The 14,753-nt window shown below is 48.0% G+C and overlaps 1 protein-coding gene across 1 annotated transcript in view; it reads right to left on the bottom strand.

The window, feature by feature from the left end:
* zanl (zonadhesin, like) overlaps window positions 1–14,753 on the bottom strand; it is a 123,384-nt gene that overhangs the window by 107,419 nt on the left and 1,212 nt on the right. The window contains exons 2-17 of the mRNA XM_068756186.1: window positions 14,068–14,093; window positions 12,128–12,277; window positions 11,445–11,710; window positions 11,212–11,296; window positions 10,976–11,128; window positions 10,607–10,774; window positions 9,298–9,395; window positions 9,145–9,223; window positions 6,192–6,367; window positions 5,868–6,062; window positions 4,813–4,954; window positions 4,329–4,573; window positions 4,066–4,214; window positions 3,604–3,732; window positions 3,210–3,342; window positions 2,838–2,979 (exon numbers count right to left, since the gene is read on the bottom strand). Coding sequence (XP_068612287.1) covers window positions 2,838–2,979; window positions 3,210–3,342; window positions 3,604–3,732; window positions 4,066–4,214; window positions 4,329–4,573; window positions 4,813–4,954; window positions 5,868–6,062; window positions 6,192–6,367; window positions 9,145–9,223; window positions 9,298–9,395; window positions 10,607–10,774; window positions 10,976–11,128; window positions 11,212–11,296; window positions 11,445–11,710; window positions 12,128–12,277; window positions 14,068–14,093 — 2,336 coding nt within the window. The remainder of the gene's footprint in view (window positions 1–2,837; window positions 2,980–3,209; window positions 3,343–3,603; window positions 3,733–4,065; window positions 4,215–4,328; window positions 4,574–4,812; window positions 4,955–5,867; window positions 6,063–6,191; window positions 6,368–9,144; window positions 9,224–9,297; window positions 9,396–10,606; window positions 10,775–10,975; window positions 11,129–11,211; window positions 11,297–11,444; window positions 11,711–12,127; window positions 12,278–14,067; window positions 14,094–14,753) is intronic.

Genomic DNA, 14,753 nt, shown 5'->3' with positions numbered 1-14,753 from the left:
GGGAGTAAACATGGAGGAGGCTTGACCTGGAGTGTGAACACCTCTGTGCTAATAAAGAAGGCCCAGCAGAGACTACACTTCCTGGGTGCTCAGGAAGAATAGCACGAGACAGAGACTGCTGGAATCAGTCTACAGCTGTTCTGCAGAGAGTGTGTGTGTGTGTGTGTGTGGTACACCAGCTGCACGGTGGCCCAGAGGAAGTCACTCCAAGAGGTCATTAGTACAGCCCAGAATGGAATTGGCTGCCCTCTCCCCACACTGGAAGAACTATAAAACTCCCGCTGTCTTCAGAAAGCCACAGACTTTGTCAAATACACCTCTGATTTTTTGACTATGCTAGCACCTCCTGGTATTTCAACATCAAAATGTCCCTGAAAACCAGGCTCCAAACCTCCCAAAACAAACTGATTGGGCTACTCCTCAATCTGGGGCCCATGACCCACCTTCTTCCTGGACATTTTGCTAGCCTAAAATGGCTCAGGGTAGAAGACAGGGTTAAACAACTCAAAATGGGATTGGCATTTAAAATAGTCAATGCAGCTCTGCCCTCAGTCCCCTCAATCCCTGCATACCTGAATAAACACCTCCACAGATTTAGTGACACCCACAGCCACAACACTAGAGGGAGCTCAAACAACAACCTGATTACCCCCTCCTATAGGACTAACATGGGTAAATCATCTTTCTACAATACTGCCCCCCAAGGGTGGAACTGTTTGACTCCTGCCCTCAAAACATGCACCTCTTTGGCCTCCTTCAAAACGGCCCTAAAAATACACCTTTCAGGGGGACAGAAACGGAGATAGTCATCACGACTCTCTCCGGATCAACCCCCCCCCCCCCCCCCTTTTTTGTCCACCTACGTTGTACATATTAAGTGTCTTTTTAATTTATTGTTATTTTGCATCAATGGAGTAATTTAATATTAGTTTTATTTGTATTGTTAATTGTCGATGATTTATGTACGAAGGACTTTCAACGGAAACAAGACCGCAAGGGCTTTTTAGAAATGCTCCTCTTAGACAGGATGTTTGACTGTACTTGTACTGTAATACACGCTACTGTTTACTGTACTTGTACTGTAATATATACTATTGTACTTGTAATCTAACATTCTATCTAATAAATATATTCATCATCATCTGATCTGCTACCATCATGCAGGAAGTACCGATCTACCCGAACCCAAACCTGGGCCAAGAAGGTCACAGGTTCAAATCCCCGTTGAACATACATTTCGTCACAAAGATGATGGCAGAATGTTTGGGTTGTCCTGAGAGACGCTACATATTCTGACTGCCCTTCTGTCAAAGTCGTGGTTATTTCAACGTTTCAATGGAACTAACTGCACAGTGAAAAAGGAAAAGGTATCCCTGATGAGAATGAATGAAAATCATTTCAGGTGTGAACAATGTATGACATCACTTCCTGTCAAACTCCTGCAGAGGAGTGCCTGTGATCCTGATCTTGTTTCTGTCAGTAATAAATGTCCAGTTCAGGAATGGCTGCAATGCAGTGGGTGTAAACTCACCAGTGGGGTAGCATCCCAGCTCCCCGTCCTGGACTTTACATTCGTGTGATGGGGGACAGTCGGAGGCAGCGCAGGTGATAAAGGGAGCGTCACACCTACACCTGATGCTACAGTTTTCCACGTAGAACTCCTCTCCAGGCTGACACACACATTCAAAGAAGAAACACGAATGTAGCTTGAATAAGGAGGCGGGGTTCAGTGAACGAGGTGTCGTGCTGTGTTGGGGAACAGCTGGGTGCCTTTCCCAGCATGTCTTATAGCAGGGTGTCTGGGGGGGTCATGTTGGTGCTTGTTCCTTGTATGATTTGATGCTTCCACGCCCCGCCGTTACGTGTTGCATCATTTCCTGTCTTCGGTGTCTGACCTCCTTCCCTCTCGTTGTCACACCTGCTCCTCATTCCCTTCGTCACCCTGCCTTCTTCTCCCTCCCTCTGTCTTCAGTCCTCGGCCAGTTTGTTGAAGCTCACAGTTACGGTCCAGCCTTTTTCTCACGCCGTAGCCATGGTCTCTTTCCTGAACCTTTGCCTGCTTTTTGACCTCGCCTTTTGCCTTACGATTTGGGTCCCTTTGCCAGCGTGGCCTGTTTTCTGTGCACCGAACCTCTTTTCTGGATTAAACCCATCTGTTCCGCGTCCTTGACAGAGGGGGCGTGTAGCGCCGGGTGTGACTGAATGATTGCAGCACCAAATGATAGCCCATCAGACCAACTTCACCGTACCTCAAAATACTGGCCTTTGTGTTGGCAGCCGCAAGAATGGCTCTGGACACATTTCCCAGCACTCAGGACATAGCCGGGGTCACACACACAGGCCTCTGAGCAAGGTCCACTGCAGGAGGGCGGTGTCCCAGTACAAGTCTCCTGGCAGGGGTCTGCACAGGGACTGTAGTGGCTGTTTGGGGGGCAGGTTATAGCTAGAAGTGGATGGGACAGAGAATTTAGTCATGAGTAGGGAAGCGATAATCTCACTCCAGATTATCAATCTGACTTCAATAAATCTTGTTTAAGTATAACTTTTGTAACTATAGAAAATACAAGATTGTCATTCAAGCGTAGAAATCTAAATCTGAACTCAGTGGAAATGCAGCCGTTCAACAGAAGTTCAGTTCTTCAGGTGCAGCTGCTTCAAAAGCAGCGTGAAATGAACGTCTAGTTGGAAGAACATGTTGCATCGATAAGCATCGCTGAATTCCGTGACTTCCAGGACCTCGTCAAACCACTGGGGGGGGGATCATTTCATTCCCTTCAGCTCTCTGAAATTGCTTTAGGCCCGTTCTCAGTGCCTTCCTTCCTTTCATAGACACTCACGACAAAATGTTTCATTTCTCCAGGGTCCAATGTTGACCCCTCGGTCCTGGCACTCATTCACGTAGGCTTCAACGGCTTCACACAGTATAGGCTGGGCTCCGTCCAGCGCACACAAATCAAAGACACAATCTCTGAAGTAACTCTGAAAAGACACATTTCATTTGGTCAGTTACAATATTCATTCCATCTTCATCAGAAACACTAACGAAACTTTGGGCTCCTCTTTTTCACATTTGTTGCTTCAGAAAAGTGAGTGAAAGTCAACGTTTCAACAGAAGCAGACTCAGAGAAGGACACAGGCTGTGGCTCAAGCCGACTGCAAAGGTGCCATGGAAACAGCGACTGTGTGTAAATGTGTGTGTGCTGCCTTACGTTGGGGTTGACTCTGGGGTGGCACACGGCAAACGGACCTGATGGATCCAGCAGCATGCCACAGTATCCGGAGCTCTCATACAGTTCTTCCTCGTGGCACACAGGGATGGTGGTGTTGGGGTTGTAGTTACACCTGCCACCACAGACAACTTTTGGTTATTGATCGTAGTTGGGGGATAATAACTTCTCCAGCCACCGACAGAGCTTCATAGAATTCACCTTTAATCCAGATTATAATATTTCAAGTACATTCCAAAATGTACGTGATCCATATCCTCCTAAAAATCAACTAATCACCTCTCCACATTCCTGGGAATACACTCCTGGAATGTAAGCTCGTTTTGTGTAGCGTGTAACATGTGGGCGTGTGCAGGAAGCAACATCTGCTACTAACCCAGCGTCAGTGTTCCAGCTTTGTCCAAAGTCCTTGGCATTGCTGGCAAGTGATCCATCTGGTTTACGGAAGTCGTTGTCGGTGTCTCCATTGTAGTCTCCACACAGCCCACACAGCTTGTTCTGGTAGCTAAGAAAGACAGTGTACATGGAATAACCACCAGAGTTACCCTGAGAACATTTACTGAACAAAGTCGTTTCAGTTACTCCACAGAGATATTTTCAGTAAAGCACAGCTGGGAACAATCTGAACACGACATTTCAACGATCAGTTCAACAGTTGAAGTGTTGCTCTAAATCATCCCATAGAACTCTTGCAGCAGACACTCGGATGCTTTTGTAGTAGTACTAGTACTACTACAACAATAAGGCCAATGAAGCCAGCACCAAGCTGTCGTTATATATCTACATAGATCTAGAGATATAGAGACAGTCTCCCAGGAGCACAGCAGTCCTCACTCACTCTCTGGTCACTTTGATGTCCATGAAATGGTTTCCATCGTAGCGAACAGTCAAACCAAATTGGGCGGCCACAGTGTAGAACCGTCCTGACTTGAACACTGAGACTCCGGGGGCTGGAGTCAGTGGCAGGTTTACCTTGGTCCCGTTCACCTAATGGGGGAGGCAGCAATGTGTTTCAAATCTGTCCCTGCAGAACGTTTGACCGACAGCCACCAAGCTACAAGCATGTTCAACTCGTCCCATCATCATCATCTCGTTTCTTACCTGCACAGTGCCACCTCTCAGAATGGATACCATCACCGCCTGCACATGAACATGTGCAGCCTTCACGTAGGAGATGCTCTCCGCGTTATAGCGGTGTTCATTGTCTGCATGAACCTCAAAGTAGGGCAGCGTTGTTGCATTGCAGGCTGATGACATCAAATAGCTGCAGTTGCCCATGAAGCTGTAGCTGCGTTTGTCAAAGCTGGTGTAGTGGGGGTCACTAGTTGCTATGCATGTGGATGAATCTGCAGGGACATCCATGATAAACTGCATCAATGAGTTCCACACAGTGTGTCTCGCTAGTTAAAGACGAGGAGAGCCCTGCTTCGGCCAGTCGTCTTTACAACATTGCCCCGCAGCAGCACTTGGAATGAAATGAAGACTGTTGAAGCAAAATGAAACATTTCTACTCTTTCCACGACGTCGCAGAACGTTTGGAGCTGCCTCGACCACCGGGCCTTAAAAATGAGCAAGACAGTGTTACCTTTAAGATAGCAGCCTGAGACACCATTGACGTCTCGACACTCTTCAAAGGGCTCACAGGAGTTATCAACACATTCCAAAGTGTAGTTCCCGGCACAGCGGCACATCGTTGAACAGCCGTGACCAAATACAATCTCCCCAGGCTGAAACACAGGACGTCGTCGTCAGTGTCCCGAATGCGACCAGGACTCTGGTCCTAGTCATTTCTGTCAGGCAGTAATGTAGGAACATCTCCATTCCCCCCCAAAAGGATTGGACGCTCTTATACTTAAATGAAAACAGTTGCCATGATATGTAAACCCTGCAATTCATTTAAAAAAGCAAAGAGTGACTATTGCAATGTTGAGACAGAAACATAAAAACCTTTGGGGAATTGTAACCTCCTAATTATAATTTGCTGCCTTCTAAAGTCAGGAAAGGGTCATGCTTCCCTCTGTGGCAAGAGTTTGGGAACTGCAGAGAACAACTGCTGTCATTTTAACGTGGAACGCTTTCTATCCTTAGCTGATAATGGACTTCAGCTTTCGAGGTCCAACTCCACTTCGCTTCACTTTCAACCATTGATCGGTCATCATTGTGCTGCTGTGTGCTTTTAGGGTTTTGAAAATGATCTCATTTCTTTTCTGCTTAGTGTCCCAGTTTTTTGTGGATGTTTGGGTTTACATGGAGATAATAAAGAAGACATCTGACCTCATAATAATTATTGTGCTCATCCAAACACCCACATCTGTCCAGTGGCACACAGCGCCATCCTTTGAAGACAAACCCTGGTTTGCAGAAGCAACCACTGATACATGATCCAGTGCAGTTGGTGGAAGGTTCCATACAGGTGGGGATACAAGCTGGACCACAGTCTATATAGTCTGAGTCGGGAGGACATGGCTCTGGAAAGAGGAAAGGAATATGTTGAAAGGGTTAAAAAGACGTTGTTTTTTTTCTTTTCTGCTTTTTTTCACCCAACTCCGCCCACACCTGGATTCTTGCCTCAGCAACCGCGGTAGCTGCACGCTGCTTGGTCTGTCGGTACCTGTCTGCTGCCTCCGGAGTCCCACAGGCCAAAAAGGCCTGATAGGACTCCTCCTTCAGCTTGACGGCATCCCTCACCACCAGAGTCCACCAAGAGGTTCGGGTATTGCCCCCACGAGGGGCACCGACCACCTTACGGCCACAGCACCGACCAGCCGCCTCGACAATGGAGGCACGGAACATGGTCCACTCGGACTCAATGTCCCCCGGGACATGGTCGAAGCTCTCCCGGAGGTGGGGGCTAAGACTCCTTCTGACAAGAGATTCTGCCAGACGTTCCCAACAGACCCTCACAATACGTTTGGGCCTGCCGGGTCTGTCCGGCATCCTCCCCCACCGTCAGTGTTGACTCACCACCAGGTGGTGATCGGTTGACAGCTCCGCCCCTCTCTTCGCCCGACTGTCCAAGACATGAGGCCGCAAGTCCGGCGATACGACTACAAGGTCGATCATAGAACTGCGGCCTAGGGCGTCCTGGTGCCAAGTGCACATGTGGACACCCTTATGCTTGAACATGGTGTTTGGACAGTCTGTGACGAGCACAGAAGTCCAATAACAAAACACCACTCGGGTTCTGATCAGTGGGGCCATTCCTCTCAATCACGCCCCACCAGGTCGTGGAGGGGGTGTACCCCAATAGGACGAGGGAATCCAAGAAGGAGCAATCTCCAGGACCCCCTCCAAGGACTCCAAAATGGTGGATACTCTGAACTTCTGTTCGGACCATAGGCACAAACAACAGCCAGGATCCATCCGCCCACCCGAAGGTGCCGGGAGGCTATCCTCTCGTTTATGGTGGAAAACTCCAATATACAGGCACCGAGCTGGGGAGTAATAAGTATTGCAACCCCTGCCCGGCGCCTCTCCCCAGTGGCACCAGTGTGGCTGAGGTTGCCATGGTAGTCAAAAAATCTCCTCGGTGGCAAGGCCCCAGTGGTGGATGAGATCCACCCAGAGTCCCTTAAGGCTCTGGATGTTGTAGGGCTGTCATGGTTGACACGACTCTGCAACATCGCATGGACATCGGGGGCAGTGCCTCTGGATTGGCAGACCGGGGTGGTGGTCCCTCTTTATAAGAAGGGGGACCGGAGGGTGTGTTCCAACTATAATGATCACACTCCTCAGCCTCCCCAGTAAGATCTATTCAGGGGTACTGGAGAGGAGGGTCCGCCGGATAGTAGAACCTCGGATTCAGGAGGAGCAATGTGGTTTCCGTCCTGGCCGTGGAACTGTGGACCAGCTCTACACCCTCGGCAGGGTCCTTGAGGGTGCATGGGAGTTTGCCCAACCAGTCCACATGTGTTTTGTGGATTTGGAGAAGGCATTCGACCGTGTCCCTCGGGGAGTCCTGTGGGGGGTGCTCCGGGAGTACGGGGTGTCGGACCCCCTGATACGGGGTGTCCGCTCCCTATATGACCGGTGCCAGAGCTTGGTCCGCGTTGCTGGCAATAAGTCGGACCTATTTCCAGTGCGGGTTGGACTCCGTCAGGGCTGCCCTTTGTCACCGATTCTGTTCAGAACCTTTATGGACAGAATTTCTAGGTGCAGCCAGGGCATTAAAGGGGGTTCGGTTTGGTGACCTCAGGATTGGGTCGCTGCTTTTTGCAGACGACGTGATCCTGTTGGCTTCATCAGGCCACGCCCTCCAGCTCTCACTGGATCGGTTCCAGCCGCATGTGAAGCGGCCGGGATGAGAATCAGCACCTCTAAATCCGAGGCCACGGTTCTCAGCCGGAAAAGGGTGGAGTGCACCCTCCAGGTCGGGGAGGAGATCCTGCCCCAAGTGGAGGAGTTCAAGTACCTCGGGGTCTTGTTCACGAGTGAGGGAAGGATGGAGCAAGAGATCGACAGACGGATCGGTGCAGCGTCTGCAGTGATGCGGACGAAATGAGCTTCCTCCGTAGGGGGGCGGGGCTCTCCCTTAGAGATAGGGTGAGAAGCTCAGTCATCCGGGAGGAGCTCGGAGTAGAGCCGCTGCTCCTCCGCGTTGAGAGGAGCCAGATGAGGAGGCTCGGGCATCTATTCAGGACGCCTCCTCAACGCCTCCCTGGTGAGGTGTTCAGGGCACGTCCCACCGGGAGGAGACCACGGGGAAGACCCAGGACACGCTGGAGAGACTATGTCTCTCGGCTGACCTGGGAACGCCTCGGGATCCCCCCGGAAGAGCAGGAAGAAGTGGCCGGGGAGAGGGAAGTCTGGGCTTCCCTGCTTAGGCTGCTGCCCCCGCGACCCCCCCGGATAAGCGGAAGAAGATGGATGGATGGATGAATGGGTTAAATCAATGGTCCCCAACCACCGGGCCGCGGCCCGGTACCGGTCCGTGAGGCATTTGTTACCGGGCCGCAAAGAAAGAACAACTAATGTATACAATTTCCGTTGTATCGATTATTAGCGTCTAAAAGGTGTTTTATTTTGAAAAACGACCGGATTTTCTCCAACGTAACAATCGCGTCTTGATACGTTGCTAAAAAAAAATAAAAAAAACAGTCGTGAACTCGCAAAAATTAATAAAAAGAAACAATAGTCTTTGGAGAGCTTCTTTGCCGAGGAAAAAAGTCCTACTGAGGAGGAAGAAGAGGAGGAATAAGAGGAGGAAGAAGAGGATGAAGAAGAGGATGAAGAAGAGGTGCCGACGACCTCCAAGAAGAGAAATCAGGACTAAGACTTAAAACTCGGGTATTAACAGCTGATTCGCTCCGTTAACGAGCAATGGAGGGTTCAAACCTGCTTCGGCACATTGAGACCAGAACCCGGATTAAAAAACAAGAACCTGGATTAAAAAACAAGAACCCGGATTAAAAAACAAGAACCCGGATTAAAAAACAAGAACCTGGATTAAAAAACAAGAACCTGGATTAAAAGACAAGAACCCGGATTAAAAAACAAGAACCCGGATTAAAAACCATGATGGACAGAAGTAATTATTGGGACCACAATTTATGGTGAGTAGATATTGTGTAACTATTAATTATTTATTTAATAGTTATTGCAAGTTATTGTAAGATTATATTCCTCTTTTTAAATTTAATTACCGGTATACCCCCCCCCCCCGGTCCGCGAAAAGATTTCACGGCATGAAACCGGTCCGTGGCAGGAAAAAGGTTGGGGACCGCTGGGTTAAATGATTATGGTATGAATGAGAAGTAAAAGTATTAAATATGACTGATATACTTGTTGTTGGTTTTGGTGTCGTTGGTCCAGGAGTTGATGGTTCTGGAGTTGGATCCGCTGGAATATGAAATCAATTATTTCCTGTCAAATGTGCGTATTTGAGATGGTGTCATTCTCGTTCAATGCGGATTCTCACCTTTGCAGCTCATGACACACACAGCATCAATGGCGATATCTGTCTGAGGAGTTTCTCCATAGGTTCCGACAATCACAAACTGAAATGCACATTCGTGACGATTAATCTAATTCTGTGTCCACACAGAGAGAAACATCGACTTCTTGGATTTACCTGGACTGCAGCAGTCCCCAGGTAACGGACCTCTGCAGGCTTCCAACCTTTCCCCTGGCTCCCCGTGAGTGTGAAAAGAGCAGGCCCGAAGCTTCCACCTAGCAAACACAGTCAGTAAGTGCTGCTGCCTCTGGGAACAATAAGGGATGCATTGATGCACACACACACACACACGTCGAATGTACATCGGAAGAATGTAGCCCTGTTTGCTTCCAGTATCACAACATGTACACACATGGAAAGGATTGTTGGTACCCCTCTGTTAATGAAAGCAAAAAAGCACAATGCTAAGTGAAATAACTTGAAATAAATTACGGAAAAACAAACAATGAAAACCAGAAAGACAATCAGAGACTGCAGGCCCCGCCTCCAATAGAGTAATCAATCTTGTGAGACAGTAAGCAGGGCTTCCGGATCAGAGGGGTCAGGATGGACTCCTGAAAAATGCCGATTTTAGAACAAAAATTAGCTCTCAGATCCGGATTGTGATCCGAATCCGGCCGAAATGTTCTCGCAATGTTAAAGAATCCTTTAAAAAATTCTCGAATCTGGATCCAGATCCGGATCAACGTGTGTGTGTGTGTCTCTGTGTTGCCCTGCGATGAACTGGCGGCTTGTCCAGGGTGTCCCCCGCCTCTCGCCCATTGACCGCTGGGATTGGCTCCAGCTCGGCCCGCGACCCGATAACGGATTGAGTGGTTGGACAATGAATGAATGAATGTTCACCACAAATTGCTCCCGTTTGCACACACACTCCAATTAAAACCAAATTTTAAACACTTATTAACCCTTCCTACCTGGACACTTTAAATTTAAAACTTTGACAATCGGCATTACAGCGCCCCCTACAGAACAAGAACAAAAAGTTAATGGGAATTTTAAAAAAATAGTTTGCTAAAAATTTACGAAATTTGGCAGAAAATTCCCTCATGTGGTCCCGATCAAAAAACCCAATCGTAACCATGTCGCTATATTTTCCGTTGCAGCATTACCATGGAAACGTCGCAAATTTGCCACTTACATTCTCAAACGCTGTATTTTTTACGCTGTTGCCATGGCAATGGCCAAAATGTCCCATATTATCCCAATACAGATTTGACTAAACTGTGAGCAACTAATGCAGCTCAAATATAAACATTTGTGAAGCACTCAGGATGAAAGCGGCGTGCGTCGGCGGGTCAGCTCATTGGCCCGCTGGCAGATTCCATTTGTTTCTTTGTTTCAGTTTAAATTTCTTTCAGTGACCAATGTAGTTTTTCTTTCTTAACAGAAGGGCACCAAGCATTTTGTCCACATGTGTGTCTTCTACCTGGGGTGATGGTGTGGACCCTGAGGGCCATGGTGGTGCTGGTCCCGTACAGGTAATAGCGGAACGTTAGGTCCAGACATCCAGAGGATGGGGTTATTAGAGGACTTCTGATCTGAGCCTGGACTCCAGGGATCGCATAGACAGAATCCAGTAACATGTAGGCGCCCACTAAATACGGAAAAGTAGGAAAAAACCATACAATTTAAAAAATAAAACAGTGGCAATGTTTTAAGTGAAAAACATTGTGATGACCATTTGTGACACAAATTTCTGAATATGGGGACGTGAAAAAGGAAGGCATTGAGTCCAATATGGTTTCATGCTTGGTCTGGTCTGTTACTCTGTCATTTTAATACAGACTTCTCTTACTTCCAGGTTTGGAAAAGTCATCATCAGGTCCAGTGCCTTCCGTTTCAGTTGGCCCAGTCCACTGATCAAAGCCAAATATGCTTGGATTTTCAGTTTCACTTGTCCACCCACATAATTCACCAGGAGTGTCAAAATCACAGCCATAGACACATGCTGTGGGTACACAAATACACAATAAATAATACAGCAATGTGTGTTCATGTTTATGTATGGGTGCTAAATGTATGCAAACCCACAGGGACACGCTCCTTCAGTAATGACAATGTTGTCTAGGGATGAGTCACAGGAAGGAGTGGTGCCTCTCTGAGCCTCAAACACAATCTACAGTCACACACAGATGGAATGACAGCATTAAAAGTGGCCGACAAACCAAGCCTTTGTGTTATCTGCTGAGTTTAGCTTTGCTCTCGGGTTTGATTGGATGTCATGGCGAATGACGTGAATGTGGCTCCACACTGGAAGCACTCACAGTGACACTCTGACTGCTCGCTTTGGGTATGGTGACAGACCCCATCAGCCAGGATGGACTCTGGATCCCCATCTTCTTCCAGACCTCCTCCTCGCCATCAGGTCCCTTGGTCAGAACCCTGAGTACGTTCTTATGGTCTGTACCATACATATAGTATCGAAACTGGACACAGATCTCGGAGGCTGGCGATGAGATAGCAGGGCTCAGAAGACGAGCATTCTGTCCGTTGTACACATTGTCACACTCGTGGTAGATGTAAAATCCATCTGCAGACAGAGGGAGTCATGAAGATACATGACAAATGGATCAAATCACTCCAAAAAGTGCTGTAATATTATAAGAAACAACCTCCCACAATGAATCGTCTTATTTCCATCATTGAAAACATTAAACTTATGGAACTTATGGAACTACGAAAAAGACGTTGGACAAAATGGCTGGACTTTCTGAACTGTGGCAGTACTCAAAACTCTGATTGAATTCATGTGAAATGAAAATCTTTGAGATATATATATATATATGTGTGTGTGTATATGTGACAAGTATTGTACAGGACATCCCCTGACCTCTTCCTGTTTTTTGTTTTGTTTTGTTTTGTGTTTTATTCCTGCTTTTTCCTTTATAAACAAAAATTATCTATAAAAAAAAGTGTTCCCATGTTAATATTTCCGTTGTAGACCCACTTCCATCAGGATAGTCTCCACTCGGGCCAGTGTGTTGTGTTGGGGTCGGACCCCTGTGTCGTGTCCAGTCGTTGTGATCTGCGCTGTCCTGTGTGAACGTGCAGAATGGCTGCCTGTCCAAGTTAAAGTCACAGGAGGTCAGCGTTGCAGCTGGAGGAACACAAACACGACACATCAGTAAATGTAGAGTGGACTTGATCAGACTACACATAACAATTTTATCGCTTACTATCAAACCAAATTCTCATACAAAATGGAACCTCGAAAGAGTGGATAGTCGAACAACTCGGTTTTCGACCAAAATAATGGAGTTTAAAATGCCTCGAAAGCTGGACAGATTTTCGGAATTCGAACACACGGGTGGAGCCAAGGTGAACCTAAGGCACGCGAACGAAGGCGGAGTCTACCCGAGTAGGTTCAGGTTGAGTCGAACGAAGGCGGAGTCTATCCGAGTAGGTTCAGCTTGAGTCGAACGAAGGCGGAGTCTACCCGAGTAGGTTCAGGTTGAGTCGAACGAAGGCGGAGTCTACCCGAGTAGGTTCAGGTTGAGTCGAACGAAGGCGGAGTCTACCCGAGTAGGTTCAGGTTGAGTAGAACGAAGGCGGAGTCTAAACGAGTAGGTTCAGGTTGAGTCGAACAAAGGCGGAGTCTATCCGAGTAGGTTCAGGATGAGTAGAACGAAGGCGGAGTCTACCTGAGTAGGTTCAGCTTGAGTCGAACGAAGGCGGAGTCTCCCCGAGTAGGTTCAGGTTGAGTCGAACGAAGGCGGAGTCTACCCGAGTAGGTTCAGGATGAGTCGAACGAAGGCGGAGTCTACCCGAGTAGGTTCAGGATGAGTAGAGCGAAGGCGGAGTCTACCCGAGTAGGTTCAGGTTGAGTCAAACGAAGGCGGAGTCTACCCGAGTAGGTTCAGGATGAGTCGAACAAAGGCGGAGTCTACCCGAGTAGGTTCAGGATGAGTCGAACGAAGGCGGAGTCTACCCGAGTAGGTTCAGGTTGAGTCGAACGAAGGCGGAGTCTACCCGAGTAGGTTCAGGATAAGTAGAACGAAGGCGGAGTCTACCTGAGTAGGTTCAGGTTGAGTCGAACGAAGACGGAGTCACCATGTTCATGGATCCTAAAAATATTGATCCGATTAGGTGTGATTCATGCATCACACTTTTGATCTAAATAAATTATGTTGACATGTGCAATTTTACCAAATATACCGGAAATAGAAGAAGAAGAAGAAGAAGCCATAGCGACTTCCGTTGTAAACAAAACATGGCTCCGCCCTTTTCTGCTTGAAAGGTTATTTTCAAGCAGCTGCTACTTTGCGTTAACTCGGCGCTTTGTGCTCCAAACCGGTCACAGACCGGACGGCTTGTACCGAAACGTCAGAATGAGCGGCTGATTGGATCGTATAAGCCACTCCTCTCCATGGGAATAGAATAGCGTTTCATCCGTCCATCCATCTTCTTGTCGATGAGACTAAATCAACCGACTCGTCTGCAGCCGCTTTATCTGCCTTGTGGGTCACGAGTGTTGCTGGAGCCTATTCCAGCTGAGGACGGGCGAGAGGCGGGGGGGGGGGGGGGGCAGACACAGACAGACAGCCACACCTTTAGACAATTTTAGAGTCATACATTCACCTAAATTGCATGTTCTTCAGGGAGAACCCAGAACGAAACCCCCGCGGACACAAAGACAACGATCAGACTCGGTATCGGTACTTCGCTCGCCGCGATGCCACCGCGCCGCTCTGGTGACGTAAGACGAGGCTAATGAACAAAGTGAGGGGTGCTATACTGTGTGAAGGTTCTGGAGAGAGTATTTGGAGGTACTTGTACTGTAATACATGCTGTTTGTGTGCTGCTGCCCTCCGATGTGTGGCGTCCTGTCCCGTTTGTGTTGACGTGAATCGATGCACACGATGAACTGCGCGATTCAAACCGACTCACCGTGTTCAAGCTGGGACTTCTGCAAGCTGCAAAAGAGAGAAAAACAGATTCAGCTTCAAAAGATATCAATCACATTCTGATAATACAGTAATCATCGTCGTTAAGCCACGCCCACGTTAGTGGCATTAAGCACAGGCATCTGAACCAATCATCATGTCATCATTATGGGCGGGGTACACCACGGATGTGTCGCCAGCGCTTCACAAACATGTACACTCACACAGAAAGGAGCTGCGAGGCAACCGCGCTACCCACTGAGCCACCGCGCTGCAGCACCAATCCCCTTCTGAAGCTGCTCCTGCAGCTCCTTGTGGCTTTCTTCTGCTTGCTAACGGGAGCAACGTTAGCCCGTTGAACCCTAACCTCATCTTCCAGGTCAGACACGGTGACCCTCATCAGCGTCCTATCAGTTGTCATTAACAGGAAACGGGGGCGGAGCCCATGACCAGCACAAAGAATAGAACGTATCCATTCTGCAAATAACAGACGATCCTCTTCTTGGGAAGTTACAACATATATAAAATGATCAAGAATAAATCAATTACAGCCGCATAAAAATAGCGGCTGAAGACTGCGAGTGTAAAGATACGTGGGTCATTCTACGAGACGAGCGCCATTTGAGTCCACACAGTTTGATGAAGTGTATAAGGCACAAAAAATGACCAAAATGTGTTTCTAAAGCTTAA

The sequence above is a fragment of the Brachionichthys hirsutus genome, chromosome 23 (genome assembly GCF_040956055.1).
Source record: "Brachionichthys hirsutus isolate HB-005 chromosome 23, CSIRO-AGI_Bhir_v1, whole genome shotgun sequence".
Taxonomy (NCBI): domain Eukaryota; kingdom Metazoa; phylum Chordata; class Actinopteri; order Lophiiformes; family Brachionichthyidae; genus Brachionichthys; species Brachionichthys hirsutus.
Note: the sequence above shows the minus strand (reverse complement) of the source record. Positions and strands in the feature narration are given on the sequence as shown.